The sequence below is a fragment of the Curcuma longa genome, chromosome 5, assembly GCF_044706935.1.
Source record: "Curcuma longa cultivar G26 ecotype Majalengka, Jawa Barat chromosome 5, ITB_CL_G26_1.1, whole genome shotgun sequence".
Taxonomy (NCBI): domain Eukaryota; kingdom Viridiplantae; phylum Streptophyta; class Magnoliopsida; order Zingiberales; family Zingiberaceae; genus Curcuma; species Curcuma longa.
Window position 1 is genome coordinate 9,888,341 of NC_133865.1, and position 14,009 is coordinate 9,902,349.

Sequence of the window (14,009 nt, forward strand, 5' to 3'; positions counted from 1 at the left end):
TCTTTCTCCAATGGCTGAAACCTCCACCAAGAGCCGAGCATACTCAAATCACTTCCTTATTCGCATCAACTTGTTTGTGTACAGTAGCTTTCTTATCTCTGAGCCAATCATGCTTGGCACCTTTTGCGATCAGCAATCTCGGGACAAGCCATGGATTTGGATCCAAGCCGAGACAAGCCGATCATCCTTGTTGAATAGAAAGCACCTTGGTATAACATTCAAGAAGATGAGAATATCGAATGCAAAATAAGGCCCTCCTTGTAAGACGCTGTCCGGATCTTCCTCCGTATCAAAATGATAGATGGTCATCCACTCTTGTGCATGAAGAATTTGTAATGAATCTTCCATTCAGAGGCTACAACATGAACTCCATTTATGCCCAGATGTCAGCCCATGAAACACCACACGAGACAGAAACCCATCGTGCCCTCTATGGTGTGAATATCATCAAACTCGAATGATGGCCTCTCTCCTTTGGCCTCATATTGCTCTAAGGGTCATGGCAAACTTTGCCTTCTTATTATTTTTGAAGAGATTAACCCAAGTCTTCTTCCACTCACGATTTACTCACTAATGGAGATGTAGGATAACAAAATTTTTTATAATAATAAAAATAATAATAAGATAAACGAGGCTCTTAATAAATTAATATGTTCACAAGTCTCTTATGAATACGTTTATAATTTTCTAAACAAACACGTTTATGAATTTACAAATCAAATACTATTAAATTCAAGTTCGACTCAATAATATTTTTAAACTCGAAATTAGACTCAAACTTGATTTATTAACTTAATCGAACAAACTCTAATAATTTTTTTTTTCAAATCAAGATTCGAATAACTCACGAGTGACCTGATTCATCTGCACTCTTAGAAATAAGTCCACAAATGTTTAATGTGTACTTATTTTTATAAAAAGGGAAAATTTTAATTTGTTCAATTTGTTCAATTTGTCAAGTTATTTCAAACCCTAATGTTATATGGGCCTTGTGGGCTTTGATTTGATCTACATTTTCTCAGGCCCTTCTGGAATCTTATCCTAAAACCCTACGCTTCCCCATCTCCATCTCCATCTCTCTCTCTTCCCTGCGATCGTATGGAGCTCCTCGTTCGTCAAGCGCACCACGGCGCGCTCGCTCTCGCGTCTTCTCGCTCGTTGGTCGGCGGCCGCTCTCCCCTGCGGCGTCTATTGGAGATCCGCGCCACCGGTTTCAGCAGCGCCGTCCGCACGAACCACCGCGCGGAATCCCATGCGGCGCCCCTCACCATCTCCAACCTCGAATTGGAGGCCGAAATCAAGCCCAGAAGGAAGAAAGATCGACGCTCCGTCGAATTCGGAGCACCAAGGCATGCCGCCGCAAAAATTCCATGGGCGAAGGACAAGCCAGTCGAGCGCCGCAAGAAAAAACTTGAAATCGACGAGTCTTTGTTCTCCGCCAAGTCGTTCTCCGAGCTCAGCCTGTCTCCCCGTCTGGTCGATCGGCTTAACGAGGTCGGCCTGATCGTTCCGACTGAGGTCCAGTCCACCGCCATAGCTACTATCGCACTGAAGCACGATGTGGTCATTCAATCCTACACCGGATCTGGAAAAACGCTGGCTTACCTTCTCCCCATACTCTCAGAAATAGGGCCATTGAAGAAGCTGCCTGGTGACGGAGCGGCACAGGCGCCTGAGGAGAAGCCAGGCATCGAAGCGGTCATCATCGCTCCTTCAAGGGAGTTGGGCATGCAAATCGTGAGGGAGGTGGAGAGGCTGCTCGGTCCCTCGGACAGAAAGCTCGTTCAGCAGCTCGTCGGCGGCGCGAACCGATCGAGGCAGGAGGAGGCGCTGAAGAAAAACAAACCAATCATCGCGGTCGGCACTCCTGGCCGGATCGCAGAGATCTCAGCTTCCGGGAAGCTGCACACTCACGGATGCCGGTTCCTGGTCCTGGATGAAATCGACCAGCTGCTATCCTTCAACTACAGGGAGGATATGCACAGAATTCTGGAGCATGTGGGGAGAAGGTCGGGGACCAAACCGAGCTCGGTCATGGGGCCGCTTGCAAGGAGAACTGAGCGCCAGACGATCTTGGTCTCTGCAACAATACCATTTTCGGTTGTGCGAGCGGCGAGGAACTGGGGAAGCGAGCCTCTCCTCGTCAGGGCCAAGAGCGTGGTGCCTCTCGACTCACTGCCCCCTCCAGGTCCCGGCGCTTCACCTTCCCATCCGGACGCAAACGCTGAGGTAACAACCGAAAGCTTGCCCCCATCACTGGAGCATTTCTACTGCATTTCCAAGGCGCAGCACAAAGTCGACACCTTGCGGAGGTGCGTTCACGCGCTGGACGCGAAGACTGTGATCGCCTTCATGAACAACACGAAGCCGCTCAAGGATGCCGTCTTCAAGCTGGAGGCGCGCGGAATGAGAGCTGCGGAATTGCACGGGGATCTCGGCAAGCTCGCTAGATCGACTACTCTGAAGAGATTCAAGGATGGAGAACTCCGAGTCCTCGTGACCAACGAACTGTCGGCGAGGGGACTCGACGTGCCCGAATGCGACCTCGTTGTGAATCTGGATTTGCCTACCGACTCCATTCACTACGCGCACAGAGCCGGCAGGACCGGGCGGCTTGGCCGCAAGGGAAGCGTGGTGACCATTTGCGAAGAGGCGGAGGTGTTCGTCGTGAAGAAGCTCCGGCGGCACCTGGGCGTAGGAATCCAACCTTGCGAATTTACAGAAGGCAAACTCGTCGTCGTCAAGGAGGAAGAATAGGAGATTTATGAGTGGAATGATCCTCTTCAAAACTAGTTGTCCAATTAATTAATGTTTGCTTGCTGTTCATGATTTGTTACGCTATTGGAAAGGAGAGAATGCAAGTATATTTCTTTAGTAGTGTCTTTTTTAGTAATCAGGAATTTAATTTTTTGAACAGATTAATTTTGATCTGTCCCATAGAATGTCAAAATAAATCTGAGAAGCATAAAATAAAAAGATCCGGAGTAAGACTTTTTAAAAATAAATCACGCTGAACTAATGTTCGAGAAAATAAATAGTTGAGTTGGTTAAAAGACTTGCAAAAGACAAGGACAAGAGTTCGAATACTGGCGAAGTCAGGTAATACCTTTTTGCGTTGTGATCAATTGCAGTTTCTCGATTTACCTCTTCACAGATGATCGTGGGACCAATCATGTGAGGTTGTTAAAGTGACGGATTCTATTTTTTTAGAAGAGAAAAGACAATTGCTATTTTGTGCCATTCTCTTTTGTTTTTTGGTCATTTGCACTGTCTCTGAAGCTTCATCGGTGCTTTCTAGTGTAATCTGTCATTTCAGTAGTCCCAATTGAGATTCATCCTCCACTTTAACCTTAGGGGCGGCTTCATTAGTCGTAATAACCAACTTAACCATGTATGAAGAGTGGCTTTATCAGCTCTCACTTCAATTTCTAAGTGTCATGCAATGTGATTTTTCACTTCGTGACAGGAAAATCATTTTTTTTTAATTAGGTTTTTTTTTTAAATTTAGATTTTTAGAAATAAACTAAATAAATCCAATTTAAAACTCAATAAAATTTATTTTAAAAATTCTAAAATTAAAAAAATTAAAATACTATCTAAATTTATTTTTATATATCATCATTAATATTAATAATAATATTATTATATATATTTTATTTTTTATTAATCGATCCTATTGATATAATTTTCTACGCTAAATTCTACATTAAAATATTTAAATAAATAAAATTTTATTTTATTTTTAAAATTAAATGAAATAATATTAAATTATATTTTATTTCATATTACTTGATTATTATATTTTATTTTTTATAATCGGGTTATCACATAATTGAAGTGATAAATAATAAGTTTAAATTAAATACACTCTTATATATATGTAATAATTCATTAAACAACTTGCGGGGATAGCTCAGTTGGGAGAGCGTCAGACTGAAGATCTGAAGGCCGCGTGTTCGATCCACGCTCACCGCAGTCTTTTTAGCTATTTTTAATTTATAATAATTATACGTTTCACATCTTTAACTATTTTTTGTTTTACATTTTTTAACTTTTCATATAAAAGTTTGTGTAAAACAAAAATATTAGAAATTTACGGGGGCTACATGAATTTTGTTTTCTAGCGTCGCATCCCTAATTTCACGCGAAACTCGGAAACGGAAAGGGCGCTGCCATGGCGAGCAGAGGAGCGAAGGGATCCGCCGCGGCGGGTGGCATCCTCAAGCCCTCTGACCTGCAGAAGCTGAACCTGGATCAGCTCAAAGCCATGAAGGAGCATTCCGATCTCGAGGTTAATCTACTCGAAGACAGCCTCAAGAAGGTCAACGTCGCCGCCGCCCGCCTCGAAGCAGCCGCCGAGGCCCCCTCAATGACCTGTGCCTCCGGCCTCAAGGTAACTTTTTCTATCTCCGATGTTCCCCTATCGACCACCCAGATCTCCCATGTTTTTGTTGAGCGAGATCACCTTATCGTTTCTCAGGGAAGAAGATGCTGGTGCCCCTCACGGCATCGCTCGATGATTCTGAGAAGATCCTTGTCGACGTCGGCACCGGATATTTTATCGAGGTTATTCTTGTTCTCCTGCTAATCGATAAGAATTAAGGAGAATCCTTGTTATTGATCTGTTTTCTGAAACATTAAATCTTTCATTGGGCTGTCCAGTCCTTTCAGGATCCTAGCAACAACATTTTTGCCTGATAGCTTGGAATACTACAAGATTTTAACTGTGGAAGCATCCTTCTTGTGAAGTTTGATTTCTTTTTTATGCCTGGGATTTGATCGATTGGATATTTAGGAACCACAGGACTTTGGAAAATGAATTCCTAAAGCACAATTCTTTCACAAACTAGACAATGTTCCCTACTAATCCAAAACTCAAACGATATTTTAAATGAACCTTTGGATTCAATGCTTTCTGAAATATATAGAAACTTCCTGTCCTGCCAGAGATTTATCACATCAATCTGTGGGGCTGTGTCATGCTTTTAAAATGACAATTGTGGAGTCAAATGATGCTGATTGAGGAGCCACGAAATTCAGCATGCATCAAAATTGTCTTTGTTTTCTTGTGCAGATGGAGTGTGTTGTCCACAATATTTGTAATGTCAATCTAGAGTATATTATTTGGATCCACAATATTTCTGGAATATAGTAGTTTGTTATCATTTGCTGTTCTTTCTTTAAACAAAAGAAAATTGTGTAATGGTGGATGTAAGCCACAATTACTAGACAATTCAAACCCATGAAGAACATATTTTTCAATGTATTCTTTTGTTCTTGTTGTTTCTGTTCTTCCTTAGAAAATGGATCCTGAAAGTTAACCTTGTCAAGTTTCCTCTCTAATTATCACTGCAAAATATCTGGTAGCTAGTTATTTTCTCTCTAAATCATATGTCTTAGCTCAGATTGTGTTTGACACATTCTTATTTACAATCTATTGTCAAGTGTAGGGTTTTGGTCCCAATATATTAAAAATTTGGTGATGGCTATTTGTGATTACCTTTTCAATGGTTGTTCAATCAACCATTTAAGAATGATTCGATCATCATGGTAAATTCAAAACCACATTCCAAAAGTGATGATGAACTCCATGACAAACTAAGCTTGATATCTAGCACCTCTATAAACTGTGTTGTTGTGTATTTTCATAAGTTGAATGGCTTATCTGGATTCAGTCATCTTAATGAACTTCCGTATTGCTATAATAGTTTTCCTAATTTTTGCTATTTTTATTCATAGCAGAAGACCATGGCCGAAGGCAAAGATTATTGTGCCAGGAAACTTTCCTTGTTAAAATCAAACCATGGTGAGCTCTCAGAGGTATTTTCTTTTCTCGTTAACTAATTGTTTCACTGTTCTCTCCATGAAATTTCATCGTTGATGGTGAGGAACACAGTCTTAAGTCCAAAAAAGAGAGGAGAAAACAGTGGTGCAGACACTGGACCTAACAAAACAAGCTCTGCTTGACCTTTCGAATCATCTCCAAGCAAGCTTCGGCCCTTCTAATGGCCGCCTCCACACTGCTGCTTCTACTCTTCTTGTTCTTCCGATGCAGCCTCCAATAATGCTCCTCCTCCTCCTCCTCCCTCCACTCAATCTTCCTCTTTCTATTGGACGACACTGCAACGCATATTTGTTATGAGAAAAAACTAACGGAAAAAGAGAGGAAGGTGGGAACGGAGATGTCAAAACCTTGTGTCGGAGCAGTTGAAGTCGGGGTAGAGCTCAAGGCATTGTCGTCGTCGTCGTGAGAAGCAGCGGAGCAGAAGAAGAGTTGGGCGCAGGAGTCGGGATGGGAGATGAGGGACTTGATCTCGCGCTTGAGGCGGTGGAACCGCGAGGGGTGTTTAGCTTCCAGAACCTCCAGCTCTTCTCTGGCCTTCTCGGCCAGCCACGACTCGAACGCCATGCCCTGAGAGAGAGAGACGGCATGGTGGCTCTTTATGGATCGGGGAGAGGTTTGAGGAGACACAAAGCCGTCGGTTCAGGTTTTAATGGCAGAGAGTTGGAACGCGAGCGAGCACAGCGGCTTTGGGCGCTGCGGTGTGGCAGCCGTCGCTCATGATTTCCCGGGAACAACCCACCTTTTGCCGCCCTTTTTGTGGCAGATTTTTTGTTTTGTTTTGTTTTAATTAATACGATAACAAAATTAACACTTCAGCGTTGGAGGCTCTGTTTACTAGAGAGGATATAAATTAAAGAAACTAAATATTAAGCCAGGGTTAACAATAATAATAATAATAATAATAACTTGTTCAATTACTTGAAATTCAAGGAGTTGAGAAGAGACAGTAAATTGATAAAAAAAAATTATTATTCTTAACTTTCTTGAAGAAAAACATCACGGTTGAAGGATCATACAACTCTGCAGCAAAAAATAAAATATGTTTATTTTAACGATCTTATATGGTTGGTTATATGGTTATTTGTAAAAAGTTAAATTAAAAAAATTATAATTGGTTATTATAAAGAAGATATTGTCTCAACTTTGTTAAGATTTGACTTTTGTCTACTGTAATAAATCTGTCCTGTACAACTCGTACAAACAATAGTATCAGTTGATATCTATTCTTTTTTTTAATAATTCAAATGTTTGAGTTTCATCCAACTAGATAATCTTGTAAGTAGATAGTCTTTTCTTCTATTCATCTGTTGAATAAATCCACAACACAATTTATACACATAAACATGCATCACATTTAGAATTTAAAATTTGATTCTTTTATTATTATCCATTATTTGATATAACACACAATTGTGCATCATCATCATCCGGCCAAGAATCATATTTCTTGTCTGATTAAATATTAAATTTTTAATCATTTTTTTCACAAAATAAGGACGAATGAAAGCTCAAGTATGATTTATGCATTGTATTTTTTTATATGCAACTCTGGTACGAAGCAGTGAAAGCCACTTGCACACCAATAAAGATTTCTCAAATGAAAATTGTCATCCACTCAAGGAAACAGAGTCCAAAAGAAGCCTCTTTTCCCTTTCCTCTTTTCACGCTACCTCAAATACTAAATCCAACAAGAAACCTTCTCTACGAGATGGTGATTCTCCAACCATCGCTCGATAAATATTACTTAAATAATTAAGTATCGAGACCGAGACTTGTGGATCGGAGTTTCTCGTAGTTATCTGAATAATATTTTTGACAGTGCCAGAAACATATGAAGTAAATCTTTAATAACACTAAAAATAGAAGAGCAAAAGCGATTTGTTTGGCCGCAATTTGGAAATGCACACAATCAATTCCTATGATCCTCACCAACCTCCATCCTCCAAATTCCTTCACTTTAGAAAAATTAAAATGAAATTTTTTCTAATTTTATTGAAAAAAAATATCTTCATTTCAATAAAAAAATGAAAAAAATGATAATCCCAGTCAGTCGTATTGACTCAATCTCTGGGGGTGATTGGTCCGATCCCACGGAAGTTTCCCATCGGCCATTAGGGTAAACAACCCAGATGCCCAGCATCCTTTGATTGCGATTCCCATTTGGAAGAAAATTCCTGCAAATACGCCGTAGCTGAGGATCGAACCGTGCCCAGCATTCTTTTATTGCGATCCCCATTTGGAGGAAAATTCCTACATATACGCCGTAGTTGAGAATCGAACCGCGAGTGCCTGGGTGACAACCCGGATGTCCTACCGCGACACCATGGCCCCGGGGACAAATGATGATTAAATAAACTGTAATGGGTAAAAATTTTATAGTGACCGATCCTACCGTCGAAACGGTCCTTGAATCGCACAGCACCTCAGTCAAGAAATACATATTGCTAAGAGGATTCGAACCTGAAACCTCAAGCAACACACGTCTCCATGTTTATCACTTGGGATAAGACACTTCAACCAAAATTGTAGTGAGTAAATTTTTTATAGTGATCGACCTCACCGTTGAAACGGCTTCATATCAGAAAATCTCCTAAGGAATTTTTTGGAGGCATGGTACCACTAAATTGATAAGAGCATACTGCAAAATCATAGAGAGATGTTGGGAGTGGGATATGAACAACAGTTATAAAATAAGTTGAGATCATTTCAATTAATTAAAGTGAAAGAGAGTTTTAAAAAATTACCGTAGTTAAAAATATTTTTGAGATAATAAAATAGAATAATTATTATTTTAATATTTTTATAGCAATTTTTAAGATTTTTTGCCCTATATATAGTATTACCATTCGGTACGGGCACTGCAGCACTGTCTCTGTTCTTTGGCGTCGATCCTCGGCGTCTATCAATGGCGTCTTCCAAGAACAGCGTGGTCACGCATGCAGCAGCAGAAGACACGAGTGGCGGCGGCGTCTTCTGGCTGGTGATGTCGGAGGTGCGGTTGGGCGAGCTCCTTGTGGCGGCGTGCATCTTCGTTGCCCTGCACGCGCTGCGGCAGGGGAAGCGGCAGGGGGTGGCCGTGTGGCCGGTGGTGGGCATGCTGCCGTCGCTGCTGCTGAATATTCGCGGCAACGTGTACGAGTGGCTCACCTGCGTGCTCCGGCGGCAGGGCGGCACGTTCACTTTCCGCGGCCCCTGGTTCAGCAACCTCCACTGCGTGTTCACCGCCGACCCCCGCAACCTGGAGCACCTGCTCAAGACCAAGTTCGCTAGCTTCCCGAAAGGCGAGTACTTCCGCGCCACCGTAAGGGACCTCCTCGGCGATGGAATCTTCAGCGCCGACGACGAGACCTGGCTCCAGCAGCGCAAGACGGCGAGCCTCGAGTTCCACACCGCCGGGTTCCGCGCACTGACCGCCAGCTCCCTCGTTGAGCTCGTCCACCGCCGCCTCCTCCCCGTCCTCGCTGCCGCTGCTGACACGAAGGTGAATCTTCAATTTTACTTCCAAAAATTTGATTTTTATTTAATTTTCGATTGAAGTAAGCAGGGCGGCGACGGCGAGATCGATCTCCAGGATGTGCTCCTCCGCCTCACCTTCGACAACGTGTGCATGATCGCCTTCGGCATCGACCCCGGCTGCCTCCGCCCGGGGCTGCCAGAGATCCCGTTCGCCAAGGCCTTCGAGGACGCCACGGAGGCCACCATCCTCCGCTTCATCATGCCCACCGCCATCTGGCGCGCCCTCCGTCGCCTCAACCTCGGCCGAGAGCGCAACCTACGCCGCTCGATCCGCCGCGTCGACCAGTTCGCTTACGACGTCGTCGCCGCTAGGAGAAAGGAGCTCCAGTCATCCACCCACAACGCCGCGCCGGCGAGGTCCGACCTGCTCACGGTGTTCGCCGGGATGAAGGACGACAACGGAAACGCCTTCTGCGACAAATTCCTAAGGGACGTGTGCGTGAACTTTATCCTCGCCGGGCGGGACACGTCGTCGGTGGCGCTGGCGTGGTTCTTCTGGCTGCTGAACCAGCACCCGACGGTGGAACAGAGGATCCTGGACGAGGCGAAAGAGATACTCGAAGGGAGAGAATTCCACGAAGAGGAGGTGGTGTTTCGGCCGGAGGAGGTGAAGAGGATGGAGTACCTGCAGGCGGCGCTCTCGGAGTCTCTCCGGTTGTACCCTTCCGTGCCGATCGACCACAAGGAGGCAAGTCCTCTGTTCCTGAAACTCTATTCCTCCTCAAATTTAGAGCGATCGATCGATCAAACTAATCGTTAACTAGGTGGCGGAGGACGAGGTGTTCCCGGACGGGACGGTGCTGAAGAAGGGGACGAAGGTGGTGTACGCCATCTTCTCGATGGGGCGGATGGAGAGCATCTGGGGGGACGACTGCCTGGAGTTCAAGCCGGAGCGGTGGCTGCGGCCGGACGGGCGGTTCACGGGTGAGTCGGCGTACAAGTTCACGGCCTTCAACGGCGGGCCGCGGCTATGCCTGGGGAAGGATTTCGCGTACTACCAGATGAAGTTCGTGGCCGCCGCCGTGCTGCTCCGCTACCACGTAGCGGTGGCGGAGGGCCACCCGGTCGTGCCCAAGCTGGCGCTCACCATGTACATGAAGCACGGGCTCAAGGTCACGCTCCGGCGAAGGGACGGTGCCAGATTGTTGACCGGAAAAGCTTGAACCCTTGGTCTGTTAAAATACATGTTGAAATTAAATTTGAACTAAATATATATTATCAAGTGATATATGAATCTTATCATTTATGTACAATTAGATAAAATGAGTTGTTATATTTAGTTAATGAAGTGTGGTGTAGAGTTTAAAAATAGATATTCTCGGGTCATGAATGATTGAGTTGGTTGCTACATAGTAGATTTATTGAAATGGACAAAGATTGAATTTCAATGAAGTAATTACAGCTTCTCGATTTATCTCCTAACATATAGTATGAGATCTCCTCCGTAGTAACTAACTGTATGTAGCACTTAAATGAACTACATCAATTCGTAATTATAGTTGTTGAAAAATAAATTAATGGAACATTTGTCAAGGATATGAGTTTAGTTTGGTATTCCTTGCACGAAGAACTAAAACAAACTACCTTCAAGGCATTCATCGTTTCTTCTATAAAAGGTGGAATCTGTCACCTTAGCGACCCCACATGGTTGGTTCCATGACCATCTGTGAGGAGGTAAATTGAGAAACTGCAGTTGGTCATGACACATGAGGGTATTGCCTGGCTTCGCCAGGATAGGATTCGAACCCTTGTCCTCTTCTGTAACTCTGCTGCGTCGTAACTAATTCAGCTATGTCCTGAGGGCGGCATTCATCGTTTTAGTTGTTAGAGAAACGTATGAAATAAGTTAATGAAACACTTATGAAGGTCGTGAATTTAGTTGCTCTTTGGTACGTAATTATCTCTTCCTGGTTGGATCAAAATAAAGATACAGTGGGCATATTGACTTCCAACTAATGCAAAAGAGGGGAGATGTTAATGCATCAAAGCACCATTTCACTAGTATTTGGAAAATCTCTGAATTGAATTGTGATAAATCCAGTTTCAAAGTTCAATTGGACCATCTATTCCAACTAGATACCATAGATGGTCAAACTACTAATCAAGGAACAGTCCAATGTGGGCGGCCTTCTGGATGAGTTAGGACACGAGAGACGTTCAGGACCTGAAACATACTTCAAGGAGAGGTTAGACTGATGTCGAAGAGTTCTGCCAGACCACTCCGATGCTCAAGTAAGGGTTCTATGGAAAATGATGAAATATGGACAAGAAAGAAGATAATACTAGCAGAGCTTTCAGAGTCGAACCTGAAATAAAATTGTAGGTTAAGTCTTTTATTGCCTACTCTAAGTATCTCCATGTCAGATGCAAAAGCATCTTTATAGCAACCTGCAAAGGGGACCAGATCTAACAGCTGTTTTCTTTTGATCTTATGTGCAAAAAAAGGGATATCCGAGGGGACTGAGTCAAACAACCTTATAGCCGTCTGCTTATTCTTGGACTGCCGCGTGTCTGTGAGAATATTCACATTCCCCTTTAGTAGGTCCTGTAAGATAGCAATTCCCAAAAGATGTGAAGGTGGAGTCCAAGATGAAGTCAACTGAGGCGGAGTGGCCAAGATGAGACTTGAGGCCGAGAAGAAGCGATCAAGACCAGGCTGGCCGAGACGAGACGAGGCTGACGGAGCCGAGACGATCGAGATGAGATTGGTCAAGATGAGACAACTGTGACAGTCGAGGAGCGGCTAGCCGAGACGTCAAGACGAGATTGACCAAACCAAGACAACTGAGACAATCGAGACGTGGCTGGCTGAGACGAGACGACCGAGACGCCGAGATAAGGCTGGCTGGGTCAAGAAGACTGAGACATCGACATGAGACGACCAGGACGCGGAGATGAGGCTAACCAAGAAGAGACGATAGAGATGGTCGAGACGAAATGTGGGGCAGAGACGATTGAGACGAGATGGCTTCAGGGGCCTAAGTAGCCCATGCTGAGCCCAAAATACGGTCTGAGCCCGAGGTGACAAATATCTCGCTTTGGTGGGATCGGGTCCGTGTTGATCCGTCTTGCCACATCGACTCGGATCTTGATCTTCGCTTGACTCTTAACTTTTATCCCGGAGGGAGTCACGTCCTCTATCACACCTGCATCAGCATCAAAGCACCATTTCACTGGTATTTGGAAAATCTCTGAATTGAAATGCCATAAATCCTGTTTCAAAGTTCAATTGGACGATCTAATTAGTTCCTACTCAGGCATGAAGGAAATGGCAATGGTAAAAGAATATATTCAAGAGTAAAAGAAACTAGCATCCTCTTTTCTGCACCTTCAAATCTTTTGATGGACTATATTCCATTTCTTGGGACTTCCGAGTTAAGCTACAAAGGAATATGAATCAATTTCAGAAAAGATGTAATATTGAGCTTAATGGAGTGTGACTTTCTTCTTAATGCAGTTTAAATTGTATTACAAAAAGATTAACTGAAACAGGCTAAGAAAAAACTAAAAATCCTAGCTTAAGAAGCAAATGAGATTTGATTAATTCAATGGACATGATGTATGCAAGTATGATAAACAAGAAGATGCCTTCGGGCATAATTAAATTGATTATGACGGGACAAATTTATTGAAGTGGACAAGAGTCGAATCTCGACGAAACTGAGATAATGTCCTCCTCTATCGTGGCCAACTGCAACCCTATAGTAAATGAAGAACGCAACATAAATTAAATAATAGAACGACGAACAATTTAGAGCAGAAGTAACAACACACGATGAACTGCCACGCGCTTCATTTCACTTTAGCAAAAGGTGGAATTTGTTATCCGAGCGGCTCCCACAATCAACCCTACGATTATCTATGAGGAAGTAAATCGAAAAGCTGTAATTGGCCACGACGGAGGAGGACATTGTCTCGGCTTCGCCGAGATTCGATCCTTGTCCACTTCAGCAATTCTGTTCTGTCGTAACCAATTTAACTATGCCTCAGAGGCAGGATCAGAAACTGTCATAGCTCTGTCTATTACTTGATTTATGCTTCCTCTTTGTTTTGGAGTAAGTTCTTAGGCGTCACCTTTGCTCCCTTGCCGAAGGGCAATTTAAGGAAGGACGATGAAGAAGACGACTAAGGAGGAACTCAAATCACGCAAAACAAGTCCGAACAAGAGATGAAAGAAGTATCACATTCAACGCCTCAACAAATCAAATGAAAATCACTCCAAAAACCTTTTTTTCAAAAGAATCAAACAAACAAATCTCTCACTTGAATCATAGAAGCTCCTCTCCCTTGGCCACGTACACAAGTTTGGAAGAGGAAATCCATCACCTTTGACCCACGATCGACGTTGGTGAGGAGAGAACAAATGCGAGAAGGGGAGTCAACTAAACTGAGTTTAGGGTGGATTGAGATTTGATAAAGTTTAAGGATATTAGGGTAAAAATTAGAGGGTAATTTAAGAAAAAATTTATTTTTAACTTTAAATCGTGAAAAATCTTACATTGTCAAGATAATCAGATTATGAGATTATAACATATTTGTTAATATTCTATTGATGTGGTAGTAATACTGTATTACTCGAAATCATTAATAACCTAAACTAAATTATTTTTGGTAATCAAAGTTTGGATAATAAAGCTTTAATTATGGT

The 14,009-nt window shown here is 43.1% G+C and overlaps 2 protein-coding genes, 1 non-coding gene and 1 pseudogene across 3 annotated transcripts; all 4 read left to right on the top strand.

Annotated features, from left to right (window-relative positions):
- Positions 1–1,098: 1,098 nt before the first annotated feature.
- LOC141829392 (DEAD-box ATP-dependent RNA helicase 47B) lies at positions 1,099–2,849 on the top strand. Its single transcript, XM_074716852.1, has one exon. The coding sequence runs from the start codon at positions 1,099–1,101 to the stop codon at positions 2,755–2,757; it is 1,659 nt and encodes a 552-aa protein (XP_074572953.1). The 3' UTR covers positions 2,758–2,849.
- A 1,053-nt stretch (positions 2,850–3,902) lies between these two features.
- TRNAF-GAA (transfer RNA phenylalanine (anticodon GAA)) lies at positions 3,903–3,975 on the top strand. Its single transcript has one exon. It is a non-coding gene; the product is annotated as a tRNA-Phe (tRNA).
- A 138-nt stretch (positions 3,976–4,113) lies between these two features.
- On the top strand, positions 4,114–6,700 carry LOC141829580 (prefoldin subunit 5-like; annotated as a pseudogene).
- LOC141829579 (cytochrome P450 86B1-like) lies at positions 5,782–10,674 on the top strand. The gene is made up of 4 exons (XM_074717088.1): positions 5,782–5,820; positions 8,683–9,326; positions 9,390–10,049; positions 10,126–10,674. The coding sequence occupies exons 2-4, from the start codon at positions 8,751–8,753 to the stop codon at positions 10,522–10,524; spliced, it is 1,635 nt and encodes a 544-aa protein (XP_074573189.1). The 5' UTR covers positions 5,782–5,820; positions 8,683–8,750; the 3' UTR covers positions 10,525–10,674.
- Positions 10,675–14,009: the final 3,335 nt, after the last annotated feature.